This window comes from Leguminivora glycinivorella, chromosome 9, assembly GCF_023078275.1.
Source record: "Leguminivora glycinivorella isolate SPB_JAAS2020 chromosome 9, LegGlyc_1.1, whole genome shotgun sequence".
In the NCBI taxonomy this organism is placed as follows: Eukaryota; Metazoa; Arthropoda; class Insecta; order Lepidoptera; family Tortricidae; genus Leguminivora; species Leguminivora glycinivorella.
The window spans coordinates 15,136,318-15,154,530 of NC_062979.1; the positions used below are offsets into that span (position 1 = coordinate 15,136,318).

General features: G+C 38.6%; 2 protein-coding genes across 3 annotated transcripts in view; both read left to right on the forward strand.

Annotated features, from left to right (window-relative positions):
• The first annotated feature begins 285 nt into the window (after positions 1-285).
• Positions 286-6,429, forward strand: LOC125229723. Its single transcript, XM_048134647.1, has 3 exons — positions 286-1,221; positions 3,596-3,731; positions 6,292-6,429. The coding sequence occupies exons 1-3, from the start codon at positions 468-470 to the stop codon at positions 6,302-6,304; spliced, it is 903 nt and encodes a 300-aa protein (XP_047990604.1). The 5' UTR covers positions 286-467; the 3' UTR covers positions 6,305-6,429.
• A 10,342-nt stretch (positions 6,430-16,771) lies between these two features.
• LOC125229706 (protein unc-13 homolog 4B) overlaps positions 16,772-18,213 on the forward strand; it is a 78,769-nt gene continuing 77,327 nt past the window's right edge. The window contains exon 1 of one of the 2 annotated variants that reach the window (XM_048134612.1): positions 16,772-16,811. The gene's annotated coding sequence lies outside the window, so the exon portion shown is untranslated. The remainder of the gene's footprint in view (positions 16,812-18,213) is intronic. The other variant, XM_048134610.1, reaches the window with a different exon arrangement.

Below are 18,213 nucleotides of genomic sequence, written 5' to 3' on the forward strand. Positions count from 1 at the left end.
CGTATATTACCGCTTTACAGGTTGATTCACGAAACCTGGCCTGAATCGAATGAATAGACATAACTACCTATGCGGTAGGTACCATCAAAATAGCACGTTTCAGTACTTAATATTTTCACTTTCTGATTCAAATCTGTCCAAATTGAACTATTTAAACCACTAATAGAACTTTCACGCACATATGACGGGCTATTATTACTTGTAAGGTTCGGGCTCATCCAACAAGGTTAGGGGTCCATCTCTAATGGAATCAGCATGCATGCCACGCGCCGCGCCTACTTACCATGAGCGATGCGGAACACAGGTCACATGAGGAATTTAATTGTGTTCCATTATCATATTTAACTTCTTTTACGGTAAGTCAAAAGTGAAAACGGAATGGGCGGCAGCGCTCATCGTCATTCGTCACCGGCGATCGATGGAGGCAACGTCTTTCGGAAGGATACTCAGACATTTAAACCCTCAGAATGGAATTGTCCGCGCGCTGCGTAGCAGTATTGTCACTTTGCGCGTATGTTTCTGCGATTGTCGGCCCGGCCGGAAATGGAACTAAGTCCATTAAAACTGATACATATCTGGATGCTTACTCCAAGTCCCGTATCGAAGCTGAAAAGGCTAAAAAAGGAGTCATTATAGTGACTGCTAAGGATGGAGAGAAGAAGATTTCCAATCGTGATGACAGTTTTTCCGGTTACGATTATTCTCCATCATATACTGATAACAGTTTTAGCTCTTCAAGCTCATCAGGCTTTTCAGGACCTCCTTCGAACAACTATCTACCGTCAAACCCAGTGAAGTTCGAGTCGGAGATCACGTATAACGCCCCAGCGAACAACTACGGACCGCCGCCGCAGAAGTATGGTCCGCCGGCAAACAGTTACGGGCCACCAGCGCAGAGCTATGGACCCCCTGCGCAGTCGTACGGACCGCCCGCGCCCGTGTATGGTCCCCCTAAACCCGTGTACGGACCCCCTCCGCAGCCTTCATGGCCGGGCATGCCTTTCACGGCGCCCGCCCTGGGATTCCTCGACAAGTTGCACTTGAAGCTGGATATCTTGACGATCGCGAAACTGTTGCTCAAGCTGCTGATCTTCAAGAAGATTGTGACGATGATCGCCGTAGTGTGCATGCTGCTCGTGATTCCTAAGCTGATCTCGTTCAAGAAAGACGGTGGTGGTGGCCACAACGACGAGGACGAAAGGAGCTTTGGAAATAGCAACTGTAAGTTTAATTATATGTACCTATTAATGTTTAGTAACTAATGAGTGAACTTCCTTTATTAGCGTTATAGAGTCGATCACCCATTCGAAAAACAGACATGAGCAATTGAGCAGGTAGCAAATACAATTTGAGCTTTGAACTCTTTATATTGTCTTCGGTTACCGCGATAGTTACTCATGAAATAAAACTATGGAAACGGATTATATCACCACCACCCCACGGACCACCACTTTGACCACGAATGCTGTAAAGTGTTCGAATCGTCGGGATGAATTGTAAATTCATTACACGCGATATAATCCGTTTCCATAGTTTTATTTCTTTGATCTCTTTTTTTTAAATTAAAGATTGGTTCAAAATCTAAATTTCTAAAACTACCGAAAGTCTCTAAGTCAGGGCAAGAATGCTACCTTCCTAAGGACCACTTGCACCAACCACTTAACTCAGGGTTAGTAGGCTGTCTTCTGTCAAATTCCATATAAAATGGTGAGTTAACCCTCGGGTTAACGCTCCATTGTTGTTGGTGCAAGTGACCCTAACTATATTATTTATAAGATCATTATTGGCTCGCTTGCGGTTGCTGAAAAAATTGATTTTATTTAATTTTCTCTAAATTTCCACCACATTAATAGGTACTGAATTTTTTTTTAACTTAAGGCACTGGTCCCACCACGAGCTAGTAAGCTATGAGCTATCGGCTATAAAAACGAACAAAAGATAATCACTCCCGTGTAAATAAAAGAGACACGGCGATGTTTATAGTTACTCGCCCAGCGGTGAGCTATCAAAATCGCCGTGTCTCTTTTATTTGCATGGGAGTGCTTATCTTTTGTTCGTTTTTGTAGCCGATAGCTCATAGCTTACTAGCTCGCGATGGGACCAGTGCCTAACGAGCATTGAATAGGTTGTCTGTATTTTCTAGGTAACTTGGAGATATATCTACTGATACTACTGAGAGTTATGCTTATGATCTTATGATTTTTATTTATTTGCAATAAATACTTCAGGATGCATGCAGCTCTGATCAGGGGGCAGATTTTTGAATCTCGGCCATTCGATTTCCTGAAATTCGTGCAATAATATCTCCACTACTAGCGATTTAAATTCTATTAACAGATTCTAAACCGAGTGGTCATTACCACTAGTTTTAAAATTACTAGTCGTCCTTCTTCAAAAATAGCATTACGTCGTTTTCCACAGACTTCCGAACGGCGAATTCGTGCGTTCGAAATTCAAAAATCGATTCCCAGGTCTAAAATCTATCTAGGCCAGTTGTTTGACATAGACGATTTGAACGATCCAAAGTCACTAACCACCTCAATTTAATATCTATAAGTTCAGTGATGTCATTGTGTTTTAGAAACGTGTTCTTTTTAGGGTTCCGTAGTAAACTATCTTATAGTTTCGCCATGTCTGTCTGTCCGTCCGTCCGTCCGTCCGTCCGTCCGCGGATAATCTCAGTAACCGTTAGCACTATAAAGCTGAAATTTGGTATCAATATGTATATCAATCACGCCAACAAAGTGCACAAATAAAAAATGGAAAAAAATGTATTATTAGGGTGCCCCCCCTACATGTAAAGTGGGGGCTGATATTTTTTTTCATTCCAACCCCGACGTGTGATATATTGTTGGATAGGTATTTAAAAATGAATAAGGGTTTACTAAGATCGTTTTTTGGTAATATTAATATTTTCGGAAATAATCGCTCCTAAAGGAAAAAAAAAGTGCGTCCCCCCCTCTAACTTTTGAACCATATGTTTAAAAAATATGGAAAAAATCACAAAAGTAGAACTTTATAAAGACTTTCTAGGAAAATTGTTTTGAACTTGATAGGTTCAGTAGTTTTTGAGAAAAATACGGAACCCTACACTGAGCGTGGCCCGACACGCTCTTGGCCGGTTTTTTTATCATAATTATGATAAACTAGCTTTTTCTCTCGGCTTCGCTCACGTTAGAAAGAGACAAAAAGTAGCCAATGTCACTCTCCATCTCTTCAACTATCTCCATTTAAAAATCACGTCAATTCATCGCTCCGTTTTCCGTGAAAGACGGACAAACAAACAGACACACACACACTTTCTCAATTATAATATTAGTATGGATGGGCTTATTCTTGGCCACAGACTAGTCAAAGGCAAAGACGTGGCCTACGATGGAGTGAGCTCGCCCAGACACCTTCTCTTTGTAAATAAGTGTTATTATATATACATACCATATTTTTCTTGGAGTCTTTCGAGTTCGTCTTCCCCAATGAACTTGTTAACCCAATTTCTAGAATTATCAAAAGGGCCTTCTACGCATATTAAGATGTCTATAATGATCTATCAGTGTGTTTAACGATCGATCAGTCTAATCGATTGTTTTATGTGTAGTTGTGCAACTGACGTCAGCGCAGCAGCTGTTGGAGCGCGCGATCTCGGTGTACGGTCGGCAGGAACCCGACTGCGGTGTTGTATGCCGGTTACGGAGGGTGGTGGACGATATATACGAGTTCCAGCCTTATGTCAGGTGATTAACACATGTTATTGGTAGTACAACTATTAGAGTGATATCGGTGTACGGTCGGGAGGAACCCGACGGCGGTCCGAGTTCCAGCCTTATGTCAGGTGAGTGAAGCATGTTATTAATGTTATAGATGTAAAGGTCAGATGTATCTGTGTTAGTGATGTGCAAGTTGCGGAAACTTTCCAAAAAAATCTTAAATTTCTTGAAAAATTCACGAAACTTTCACGAAAAATAAAGGGAATTTAAATTTATGAAATGGAAAGTTTCCATCCATACAATTGTCCATACAAAGTATGGAAAGTTTCCGAAGTTTTCCTATGTAAAAATTTCAGAATTTTGGAAACTTTCCGTCGGCACATCAGTAATCTGTGTACGGTCAGCAACAGCTGGATTGCGTTGTATGCCAACACCGGAGGGTGGTCGATGTATACGAGTTCTAATCTTAGGTTAGGAGAGTAACGCACATTATTGAATGTACAGCTGCAGCTGTTAGAGAAAAATCTGTGTACAGTTGTCAGGAACCCGACTGTGTATACAAGGTGTTAACAAATTAGACACGAATATTTTTATGGCTGATAATACTCCGTTCCTGGAGTATATATATATATTTATGTATGAAACATCAAGCTTATGTTATGTTTTTTTGGAGAAAACTAGGAAAATTGGCTACGTTAAAACTCCCTGTTAGTGTAATCATTTAATGAAAACTCATTGGACAGGTTTTAGTATCCTTTAACTGTAAAGTTGCCCAGTTTTTCCGCTGAACCATAATTACATTTAATACATACAATTATTGACATGTGTGACATGACAGCTAGTGATAAACGTCTTGTCAGGTTAAATGTTAAACGTCCCTTAAATCATCCGTGACTAATTTGTTAACTTAACACCTTATATATCGGATCGGAAAGGTGGTGGACGATATATGTACGAGTTCCAACCTTACGGTAGTTAGTCTACCATCATATCACACCTCCGACACTGGCGATCAAATATATGAAAGAGGCGCGTTCCTAGCACACATTCTAAGCTCGTGTCTAAACGCGTACCATGCTTGCATGAGTGAGATATGACAGGTCGACAGTTCGCGTTTTTGACTGGCGGTAACTGTGAGGTAACCGAGAGGGGGTAGGTGGCACTTTCAGCGGGGAGCAGGAGTGGCCATATTGTACGATAGTACTCTTTATTATACTGTGATCATATGGTCTAAAGACAAAATTCAGACACTATTCCAGGTCAGTTTAGTACATTTTTCTTTTGTATGTAAATGGTCGAAAGGAGTCTGCGAAACACGTGCCGTACCGGCTCCACAAGGTATATTCTATCTACGAGTAGTTAACAAGTCATCGAGTGGCAAGCAAAAATCAATCTTTATGTGATACTACTTCGGTTCACTATGGCTCCAATTTTGTGATAAGTACTTAGTGACTTTTTTTTTTCCTGCTTTGGCTTTTACTCCCTGCCAATTGCACAGGGTGAATTTGCCAATGTCAGTGTTGGCTTGGTGTTACCGTAGTGTTGACTTTCACACGTGAGGAGAATGTTCGGTTTTTTTTTGTATATATTTTTTGATGAAGGATGTGGAGGGAAAACCTAAAACAAAACATTTGTTATGAACGAGTGACTTTTGCTTGTCACCCGTCGGAATATTAAGTCAGAAATACACATCATTGCATATATGTTAAATTGAGAGTGAAAAAAATGAAAACATGAAATATTCCGCGAATTCGCACGAAGCGCTTTGCTTCTTCTTTTCTTATGCGCACTGCCAAGCAGTGGAATTCCTTGCCGGCGGCTATATTTCCGAGCTCATATAACCCGGCGACCTTCAAATCAAGGGTGAACAGGCATCTTCTGGGCGAGCTCACTCCATCGTAGGCCACGTCTTTGCCTTTGGCTAGTCTGTGGTCGAGAGTAAACCCATTCATAATAAAAAAAAAAACAGAAAAAGTCATACATTTCTACATATGTACAGTTTCAATTGAGCTGTGCCCAGCCGGTCTAGCCGAAATGACAATCGTTGACGCTAGACGCCGATCGAAACGCAGTCTAGCTCTGTCGCGCCAATAAGGAAGAGCGATAGAGATAGCTAGCTACGATAACGATATTGGCTACGTACCCTAAAGCTAGGAACATACTACGCGAACGTCCGTCGTAAATGACCGCGACCGCGACCTATCAGTGTGCACGGAACAAAACATCCAGAGAGCCAGATTTCGATCGGACGTCCGTGCGCTCAAGGCCACGTCCGCGTCCGTCGACCGATAGTCTGCACGGTTATGTGTAATGTCATTGTCCAGATTCCCGTCCGCGGTCGATTCACGACGGACGTCCGCGTAGTGTGTTCCTAGCTTAAGTGTATATTCATTGTCTAGATCCCCGTCCGCGGTCGCTCGACGACGGACGTCCGCGTAGTATGTTCCTAGCTTCAATGTCAAAGGAATGTGTCACACGTTTATATGTATGTATATGTTATTATAACTGAGATTTATGCAAACTATTATGGTTTTATGAGTAATACGTTTGATGCAATGTTTCTAACGAGTATTTTATTGTTTTCCAGGCACAACTCGTGAGCATCCAGTAGGTAAGAGTTAATATTAGGATGCCATTTCATTAAACAAGTCATAAATTATTGTATTAGAATAAGTATTTATTTGGAATATTTTAGTCAATTATATAAATAAATTTGTATATAGTTCAATGTAGTTTTATCATGCATTCCAACGTGATTCCCTTTAGAAGTACAGTCGAGTCCATAAATATGTGTTCATTTTTTCACCCTGTTGCAACGAGTTAAGGTGAAGAAATGTACACATATTTATGAACTCGACTATACCTAACTACATAGGTACGTAGTTTTTAGTCGCCATCAAAAATATCGGAGCTGTCAAAGTCAAGACGTTAGGTTAGGGCGTTTTCACATTGTCCGATCCGATATCGGATGTAGGTGAGACGTTAAAGGCAGCCGATATAGATCGGACAATGTGAAAGCACACTTAGAGTGGGTGTTCCGATATTTATGAGAGTTTGGCAGCTCCGATTTAGATAGGTCGGTACCGAGTCGCCATCATCATTATTTTGAAAAAAATAGAGCGTTGTGTTCTATTGACTGTAGAAGTGTAGACTATACCTAATGGTTGAATCTAGATATCATAGGTATACTAAAGAGTACTAGTAATTGCGTACTTTATACGTATTTTTTTTTTCACTTTTATGCTCCTATCTCAACTATAATATTCATATCGATACGCTATAGTCAAATTATATTGAACTTGAACAATGACCAATCTCGTGTCGCCGTGGTCCAATGAAAAAATACATTATTAGCCAATCGTGGCATTCGTGGCTATAACCCTTGGCCCGCGCTTGGTGGTTCTAACCCCTCTATCACCATGACAAACATTTCTTGAACAGTTTCAAATACTTTATATAAAAACAGTTTCATTTTTGGTGAAATCTACTTTCACCCTATCAGTGTAGGGATCAGGCCACTCGTGCCGAACAGCGGTGCGTACGCTGCATACTAATGCACACGTCAATTGTTATTGGCATGACGATTTGGAAAATTAGGTGAACTGCTTGTGTATTAGGAAAGTATAGGGCCGGATGTATATATTTTAAGTCAAGGACGAGAAGCTGCAACGCAAAGGTGCAACAAAACTATTGGAAACCGTTTAAGGGCGAAAGTATGGAAAAGAAGAAATAAATAAAAACGCCGAATTTGTTTTTCTATGGGACACAGACGTTTTTCTTTCCTTTTCTTTCTCCTAGTATCAAAAAAAAACAGTGTTCTACAGTTTCTACTTTCCTAATTTGAAACCTATACCGTATAACTCCTTGTACGGATTTCCATTATTTTTGTTATAACTAGGTAGCAGTGGCGGCTGGTGAAAATTTCTGCTAGGCAACACCAAAGCAAAAAGAAACCTACCTTAACATTAGGTACTTTAGTTGTAATCAATTTTAGGTAAGCTGGTGGGAATCGGCTTGTATGGACCAGCCGCTGCTGCTAGGTAGGTAGGTACATTGTTTACGCGTTATACCCGTATGTACAGTCGACTACAAAAATATCCACTTTTTCACCTTATTGCATTGTAATAATGTGGAAATGTGGATACATCTCTTTATAGTCGACTGTACACGATTGTACCTATTCGTTGCTATGCTCAGTAAGTATTGAGCATAGCAACGAATATTATATAATATTACATGTAGCACATGGTTGCCCTCCAAAAGTTGCTCACGATAATGATTAATTAGGTACAGTCGAGTTTCTAATTGAGCCCTGAGAAAGACTGAAAGGCACCTACAAACTCTGTACTCTATTTCCAAATGGTTGATTAGCTTCTCGGAATTACTAGCAGGATAATGTAACTGTTATTCGGCTATTCTTACTCCAATTGAGTTCCATGTAAGCTGTGCAGACAAAAGTTAATTCAATCCAATTTAAGCAATTGATGTACTCCGGACACAACAGAACGTTAAGATGTACCTACATGTATCTATACGAGTATGTACCCTGTTTTATTTGATTCTTTTAACTTTTAAGGGAAGGTTTAGCTTAGAAGGTTTTGAGTAGAAGGTTTAGGTTTAGTTTAGTAGAAGAAATAAATTGTATTTGGCCTAAAGAGAAGAAATAATTGTATTTTGCCTAAAGAGGCCAAATACAATTATTTCTTCTACTACAAGGAAAGCTAAAACTTATTAGAAATAGTCCAATAAGATTAAACTTAAGTAAGGAGAAGATGTATGGGGCAAGATTTCCCTCCCTTCTGAACACCACTCAGATTTTTATTGAAAAGAAATAGGACAGTGCGAGTTATGCCATCTTCATTCAGACCATCAAACCTTGGAAGTTAAGTTACATTTACCAAAGAGGATCGAGTATTATAGAGAGTTACTGTCGAAGTAAAATGTGTAATACTGCCATCTCTTGAGACAAGCTTAAAACTTTTGAACCTCAGGGGGCCGATTTTTGAATCTCACGGCGTTCGAATTCAGAAAATTGTCACTGAAAATAGTAGGCAATTCACCGTTTTCAACCGGTATTTTAGTGACAGTGAGACTCAAAAATCGGCCCCCGGTTTTGACATTTTGGCCCGTAGTCTTAGCTTGATATGTGTTAAAATGTCAAATATTAATTAAAGGTGTAACGCCATCTAGTCCACCGTACCTTTTTCTGTATGGTACTGAGGTACGTTTTTTTCTTAGACGTTATTAGATCAAGAGCCCAGGCCCGCCAGACCTTCCTCAAATTCTCAAGGATGAAACTTTGGGACAATGTAGAGTTCACATCGGCGTTTAATGTGTGCATATTTTCTAGTTCGGCCCATCGGCCAATTTTTTGCTATCAAGTGATGAAGGTGAAAAAAAAAAGTGCTTACTTTCCTTAAATTCTCAAGGCTGATTTTTATATATATGTTAGAGCACGTTGTTAGAAATTGGTTATCATCAATGCCAGACCGTTTCCGCCGGCCATAACTTTTACCAGACGCGACAAAGTTGGCAAAAAACGACTCTAACTTACCTCATTTTCTAAAGCCTGATTTTGATATATGATACGCAGGGACCTATAACTAGACCGTTTGTAAGCAGCCAGACCAATCGGATGGACCCAACCATCCGCCAGACCGACTTAAAGTTTCGATATGAGCATTAGTAGAATTGAAATATTCCGGGTCTATAAAAGCTAAAAACTTGAATTTTCTACATTAAGCTACGTGTATATTGTATACTTGATGTAATAAGCGACTTTCAAAAATTTTACTTCTAAGGAAATAAAAAAATGAAAGTTTATATGTGGTGCAAGATTAATTTTAAGCTATGAATTTTATTTACACTGCGTAAGTACATGTGTATTTTATTATAAATATAACTTTTACCAGACGCGACAAAGTTGGCAAAAAACGACTCTAACTTACCTCATTTTCTCAAGCCTGATTTTGGTAGGTATATGATACGCAGGGACCTGTAACCAGACCGTTTGTAAGCAGCCAGATCAATCGGATGGACCCAACCATCCGCCAGACCGACTTAAAGTTTCGATATGAGCATTAGTAGAATTGAAATATTCCGGGTCTATAAAAGCTAAAAACTTGAATTTTCTACATTAAGCTACGTGTATATTGTATACTTGACGTAATAAGCGACTTTCAAAAATTTTCCTTCTAAGGAAATAAAAAAATGAAAGTTTATATGTGGTGCAAGATTAATTTTAAGCTATGAATAATTTCATATTTTCATTTTATATTATAAATAACGTAAACAAGGAAAAAACAAATTGGTACAGTGCATTATAAATTAAATATTCAATTCAAAGAAGTAAACAATCAATGTTACAACGGTATATAACTAAACGAATTTCCTTTCTCCTACAAAACATGGTAACATACCTAAGTGACGAACTTTAGAATTACAAGTTTAGGAAGTTTAAACATTTGTACTCAATACGAACATCATCAACCCCGTTATAACCCATGTCGGAGATGCTGAATTTTCAGACACGAATACATTTTTGGCATTCTTCAAATACATGTAAGCCGTTATAAAAAGTTTAGAATACTTTACGTGTGTACACAACATATACACTTATACTTTCCACCTCATTTTAACTGAACTTATATAAATGCTTAAATAACTTTTGTAGTATGCGAGGGATTTGACATTATATGCAACATACACATAGTGCCTTTATACATAGTGTGAGGTCCCTCGCCCACAAATTAAAAAGGATCGATCTTAAAACTAATTTTAAACCACCTTGATCGACGACCGAAAAAAAAGTTTAATTTACTTTTCTTCTTTAAATTTATAATAAAATACACATGTACTTACGCAGTGTAAATAAAATTCATAGCTTAAAATTAATCTTGCACCACATATAAACTTTCATTTTTTTATTTTCTTAGAAGTAAATTTTTTGAAAGTCGCTTATTACGTCAAGTATACAATATACACGTAGCTTAATGTAGAAAATTCAAGTTTTTAGCTTTTATAGACCCGGAATATTTCAATTCTACTAATGCTCATATCGAAACTTTAAGGCGGTCTGGCGGATGGTTGGTTCCATCCGATTGGTCTGGCTGCTTACAAACGGTCTAGTTACAGGTCCCTGCGTATCATATATCAAAATCAGGCTTGAGAAAATGAGGTAAGTTAGAGTCGTTTTTTGCCAACTTTGTCGCGTCTGGTAAAAGTTATGGCCGGCGGAAACGGTCTGGCATTGATGATAACCAATTTCTAACAACGTGCTCTAACACATATATAAAAATCAGCCTTGAGAATTTAAGGAAAGTAAGCACTTTTTTTCCCCTCACTAGCTCGGAAACACGTGTTTTGTCCTTTAATACCAGCGGGTAAAAACGCATTTTATCCACTAGTGGGTAAAGTAATTTGACCTTGAATAAAGTCAAATTAACTGCTTTAAAATTGATAAAAGTAGGTGAATCTAGTAATAAAGATGATTTACCACCTGTGGAACTACTGGAAGCAGTGATAAACGCATTTTTTGCGTTATAGTTTCCTCGCTATAGTGAGGGGAAAAGTTTTGTGTTACACTCTGGTGCAAATGTATTTTACTTCTCGTGTGTTAAAAAACTCGCAAGTTCAGGATTCTATTCTCGAACCACTCGCTTCGCTCGTGGTTCAACTATAGAATCCTTTCACTTGCTCGTTTTTCAATTCCACACTCGGCGTTAAAATACAACTTTGCCCCCTTGTATAACAAATAACTATTTTTTCACCTTCATCACTTGATAGCAAAAAATTGGCCGATGGGCCGAACTAGAAAATATGCACACATTAACCGCCGATATGAACTCTACATTGTCCCAAAGTTTCATCCTTGAGAATTTGAGGAAGGTCTGGCGGGCCTGGGCTCTGGGTCTATATCTGTCTATACGGAGTTAAACATGTCTTTGCTTTTACTAAGCAAACGAAGGATTACCAAACTATTAATTACTAGTTACATCTTCATTTGACCTCAATCTCGTGATCTGATAACGATAATAAGCACTTTCTTCAACAGATATTTCATACTCATAATTGTAGGTATAGTTATTTAGATAGGCTCGCCTATAACAGCGTGGAAGTGGCGGCCTTGCAATTACTACAGTGTTGATAGAAAATCCGATGATACCGACGTATCGAGGCTCTTGACCTGATTTCACAGTTTTAGCAAAGTTATTATAGTCTGGCCTGTGTCCACTCCCCTTTATAGTGAAAATGTCAACCGTGGGAAAAAAAGAACAATACACCTTAAAGTAAAAGTTGGTGAATACTACGCAATTTTAATTTTGTATCTCAAACAAAAACACCGGCAAACGTGTTTCATACAAAATCTAGAAGATTAGAAATAAATATAAGTAGGGTATTCGAGAAAGAAATTAATAAGTAGAAAATCAGATGGACGATCACTCGGCCAGCGATCTAGTGCTTGTGGGTTCCAAGACTACAGTATTGTTTCCACTTTTGATTTATTTACACACAGATGGACCCTCTTCTTTCGCCCTCCGATAAATATTTCATCCCTTTCTTTCGATTAATTACAATTTGACAGCAAGAACCCGCCTGGTGGGCACTCGTGAACTTTGCTCAGAACCCTCTGGGCGGGTTCTCGCCATACAAGCGGGCGCCATTTTTTGTCTGGTAGATAGTGAATGTGTTAAACAAATATGTAGAAGTAGCTATCCCGTTACGTAGGTACTCTAGAAGCAATTTCCCCCTAACTGTCCCATTTTCCTATCGTTCACGCTCCAGCAGTCACGAGCATGTTCAGCAAAGGGCCCTAAGCACTTGCATGACACGACAATGAACTTGGCGGAAGCAGTAGTCACGCCCGCAGCACCGAACAATGACCCGCTGATAACAATTAGCTATTCTAACACCAATGTCAGTCGTATTTGGGACAGTCTGCCTTGTCTTTGACATAATAGATTTTTTTAACACATTTAGTGCGCTGACCCGATATCGGGTTCTCTGTCCGTAGACGCTTTTCGCCATATCAGCCACATGCACATTTATCTCCATGTGATCGGCTATGTTTGTAGCGCGTAAATCGCGTAATAGCACACGGCCGGTCCGGTGGCAAACAAGTATACGGGATGCCTGATGGCAAGCAGTCACTACATATAGTCTATTGATGCCTGTAACTCTAGAGATATTACAGGCGCGTTGCTGATAATGCCGATTCTTTGAGTTCTAGCAAACTAACTAACCGGTATACATAACACAATGAGTAAGGTCTAGTGTTATCTCGCTACATTTTTGTGTAAACTGTTCAATCTGTGATTTTACCACAAAGTGTGGGGATACTGTCTTATTTTACTGTTATATAAAGTTCTAAAATGTCTGATCCTGGATACCAAAAGTAATATCCAAAGCAGAGTTCATTCGTTAAATCGTCACTCACCTTGTTACCTAAAATATTCTGCTGTGTTACTTAAAACCAAATCCTTTGTTATTCTATCCTTTCCGTTTATTGTGAAAAATGTGCGCTAATCAATCATATTAATGAGTCAAACACATCTGCGTCCGTACACCGGTTACCTACCGTGTTGGAACACGTAATAGATAACTACTCAGTTATAAGCTAATTACGATCTCTATCCTTGTAAGGACAAAGTAGGAATTCTTGAGATTATTTTCTGTATGGAAATTTCTATAGTAGGTAAGTATAATTCATCGGATATAATTTCCATTTCATTGCAAAACTTCAACTTCATCGAACTCATATGTAAGTGGTATTCTTTATACATATGTCGATACCTATTTACCGAGCAAGTTCATAACAAACACACCTAGGAACTTGACTCAGAAATTTTTGATAAAACCAAAAATACAAACCTAGGTGATAAGTTGATAAATGTAGTCTATCTATGCCTATAGATATACAATTATTTAGGTATATAATCTCCCTTATGTTTTGATTTTAACCCCCGACGCAGAAACGGGGTGTTATAAGTTTGACGTGTCTGTCTGTGGCATCGTAGCTCCCAAACGAATGAACCGATTTCGATTTAGATTTAGTTTTTTTTTTTCGTTTGAAAGCAGAATTAGTCGGCAGTGTTCTTCGCCATGTTTCATGAAAATCGATCGACTATGTCTCAGTCGGGGGTTTTTTCAAAATTTTAATTTTGTGGTTAGGTGATTTCGGTTTCATATCGGAGTATGACCGTGATGTAATAACCACATCCCTATTTCTTTACTCATGTGCATCGCATTGTCCAAACTATACATTATGGTGTTCCATTTAACCTGTTCCACCCAGGATGGGCCCGGCCCAGTCAAGTGCAGAGCGGCGTGGCACGCAGACTCACTGTAGCGAACGCACGTGACGTCGACACACGTGCGATATCAAAACATTCCCGGCAGAGCTCCGACAAGTTTCCAGCAAGTCTTGCGCTGCAGACCTGTGAGGAGCTAGTGCATTGAAACTGCAGTGTGATTGTGGATTGTGACTTTTGTTTTGGACTGATTTTCTGATTGAGTGAGTATTAAAAAGTCATGTTTTTTGTTATGTAGATAATTAGGTATAGGTACGTACGAGTATATATAACTCTCAGAAGATAGCTATCCAAGTTTTCCGCTGCAGACCTGTGGGGAGATAGAGTTGTCGTGTGATGTCTGTGTAGGATTGCGACAGTTTGTGTATTTTGGGACTGGTTCTCAGACTGAGTAAGTAATGTAAAGTATCGAACTAAGTTAACAATAACTTAGTTCGATACAAATTTTGTTAATACAACTATTATACATATCTACCTAACAGAAACACGAGTGTAGGGTTTGTGAAAAACCGGCCAAGAGCGTGTCGGGCCACGCTCAGTGTAGGGTTCCGTAGTTTTCCGTATTTTTCTCAAAAACTACTGAACCTATCAAGTTCAAAACAATTTTCCTAGAAAGTCTTTATAAAGTTCTACTTTTGTGATTTTTTTCATATTTTTTAAACATACGGTTCAAAAGTTAGAGGGGGGGGACGACCTTTTTTTTCTTTTAGGAGCGATTATTTCCGAAAATATAAATATTATCAAAAAACTATCTTAGCAAACCCTTATTCATTTCTAAATACCTATCCAACAATATATCACACGTTAGGGTTGGAATGAAAAAAAAATTCAGCTCCCACTTTACATGTAGGGGGGGGTACCCTAATAAAACATTTTTTCCATTTTTTATTTTTGCACTTTGTCGGCGTGATTCATGTACATATTGGTACCAAATTTCAACTTTCTAGTGCTAACGGTTACTGAGATTATCCGCGGACGGACGGACAGACAGACATGGCGAAACTATAAGGGTTCCTAGTTGACTACGGAACCCTAAAAAGGTGTTTTAAAGTAAATGAAACAAGCTGGGTCACACAAGAATCTTGAAAGTGAAAATAGAAAAACTATTAGGAATATGTATTTACAAACATATATTTCCATAAAACTGCGGGAAAACTGATTCTAGCAAGAGAAAGGTGATGTGGTAACACGCAATGATGACTCAAAAATAACAATAGGATGAACTGTATACACCTAGTTAACCACCCAACCATTTCCTATGAGGGAATTATGCATTAGGAAACACACCAATCCTTTGTTTTTATTCACACATTGATTCACGTGAAATTTAATCAGCTAGCCGGTAGAAATCTAAAAAATATAGGTAGGTAGCCTTCATATGCGTGTGGTGGTCAAAAATTTCGGGCTAGAGTTTCGGTTGTTATAAATTTCTTTGAATTTAGAGTATTTATACGAAATAATTTTTAAGAAAAAAAAAACCGCCTTCCTTTGGGGTTCTGGTGATAAATACTTTCAAATGTTGGATTATGTTATCAATTCGTCTGTATATTTTTTAATGTTTGTTATTCGATATCTCCGTCATTTCTGAACCAATTTTGAAATCTGGATGATTCTGAAGTACTTACAGATGAGAATGATTATCAGAACGGAACTCTAACCAGGGGCGGCTCACTCTTCATCAGCAGTTCCACTACACCAAATGTCACTGTTCTGGACGTAAGTGCATGCTGTTCTTATAAAAATACCAAAGTCACTATAAGTGTGCCGTTCAGATTTGAGGAGTTCCGTTCTGACCATCATCAGCAATTCCACTGCACCAAATGTCACTGTTCCGTACGTAAATGCATGCTGTTCCTTTAAAAACACAAAAATCACCATATGTATGCCTTTCAGATTTGAGGAGTTCACTCGATTTCTCCAGGATCCCATCATCAGGACTGGGTTCTGAGAAAAATGGGACCAATCTGTAAGCATATATATTCAATCAAAAAAAAAAATTTCAAAATCGGTCTAGTAACGACGGAGATATCGAGGAACAAACATTAAAAAAAAAAAAAAAACATACAGACGAATTGATAACCCCTTCCTTTGAGATTTGGAAGGCGGTTAAAAATGTCAAAAAGTAGCCTAGGTCACTCTCCATCCCTTCAACTATCTCCACTTAAAAAATCACTTCAATACGTCGCTCCGTTTTGCCGTGAAAGACGGACAAACAAACAGACACACACACTTTCCCATTTATAATATTAGTAAGTATTAGTAAGTATGGATTTTAGTGATCAAGACCTGACAACCGGTCTAATGGTTAGTGATCCCAATCCCCACGAAGTGCATGGTCCTAAGACTCTTAGGTTCATATCCTGGTAAGACCATTTATTATATATGTGAAGAGCACAGATATTGGTCCCTAAGTCTTATGTGCCTAAGTATGTTTATTTTTGAGTCTTCCGCGAAGCTTTTGTATGTTGACTAAATGCGTCAGCATAAACGCCTATTTCCAAGATTTTGGCCATTCTAATACCTATGTGCTATTGCGCTTGCGAACCATTTGGATATTTTGATATCTTGTACCTATATTGTATACGCAACATGATTGAAAACGATGGCTTAGTGTGTTGCAACGTCTCTAGAATTTGTCTGTTCTCACATGCGTTATCACTTATCGCCCTTATCAGTTATCTCAATTTGATATTTACGTTTGTAGCAAACATTTTACGTATGAGTCTACTCAAACAACGTTGACGGTTGTTATAAGTGCAGTGAAGAACTTGATTCATCTGGAAAACTGTTTATTTAGGTTAGTTCCTTTTTACGATATGGATAAGTCCTATCTCAACTTTGAAAAGCCTCATTTATTGCATTGAATATGTGAATTGTGATAGTTGGAAATAAGTTCTCTTCAAAAGTTTAAGTGTAACGTGTGTTACAAAGTAGATGTTTTCATTAATATACATCACAGACCAAGGTTTAAATTATAATTCCTGTCGAACGTTTAAAAATCCAATAACCCTCTCAGAACTTCTAATTTTAGGATTCGTGTAGGTACCTACATTAATTAGTCCTATCTCAACTTTGAAAAGCCTCATTTATTGCATTGAATATGTGAATTGTGATAGTTGGAAATAAGTTCTCTTCAAAAGTTTAAGTGTAACGTGTGTTACAAAGTAGATGTTTTCATTAATATACATCACAGACCAAGGTTTACATTATAATTCCTGACTAAATTCGAACGTTTAAAAATCCAATAACCCTCTCATAACTTCTAATTTTAGGATTCGTGTAGGTACATTAATTACAGCCTTGCGTGTTAAAGATATTAATTCCGGCGAATTCTTATTTAAAACATAATTATTAGTGAAATCGGAGGATAGATATTTTAGTATTAGACCAGTGCTTCGTGTTTGTTCGCTTCCGTAAGGAATGTAAGTTTTATTCTTTGCCCAGCCTTTCCTCATATCACTTCGGTCTTGGGATCGGTTCTCCTCATTCTTTGCCAAGCGTATCTGTTCTCGTGTTTTGACGGCCTAGCCGAAGTTACAATCTTTCACACACCATAGCGATCAAAACGCAGGTGTCAGTCGCACTCCCAGCAATACGGAAGAAAGGCCACTTCGACTAGGCCGGCTGGGTTGTTGTCGTCGTCGAGATATCTATTTGGCCCTTATTAAGGTCGTAGTTAATGACGGACATCCCGGTTATAGGAGTCTAGCTCTGTCGGAACTTTTGGTACCGCTGTTGATACTTAGTAGGTACTCAAGACTTGTCGTGAGTGATACAACATTATTTTCTAATCTGTGTAAATTGAAAAAAAGAAATACATTTATTACGACCAAGAAGGTACTTACATACTAAAGTACATAAACACAACATGAAGATACATAAAGTTTGGTATAGTGGTCGCAAAAGGACACCACTCAGCATATGCTCTGGCACAGATGGTGCCACTGCGCTGGTCTTCCGTGGGGCCTAGGGTCGGTCGAAAGTGAGGGTGCAGTACAGTCAGATAACATTTATAGAGATACAATACACACTAAAACCATAATAAAAAGTCAATAGAAAAATATATAATGTACCTACTATTAAAACGAGACAAAAAAACCGGACAAGAGCGTGTCGGGCCACGCTCAGTGTAGGGTTCCGTAGTTTTCCGTATTTTTCTCAAAAACTACTGAACCTATCAAGTTCAAAATAATTTTCCT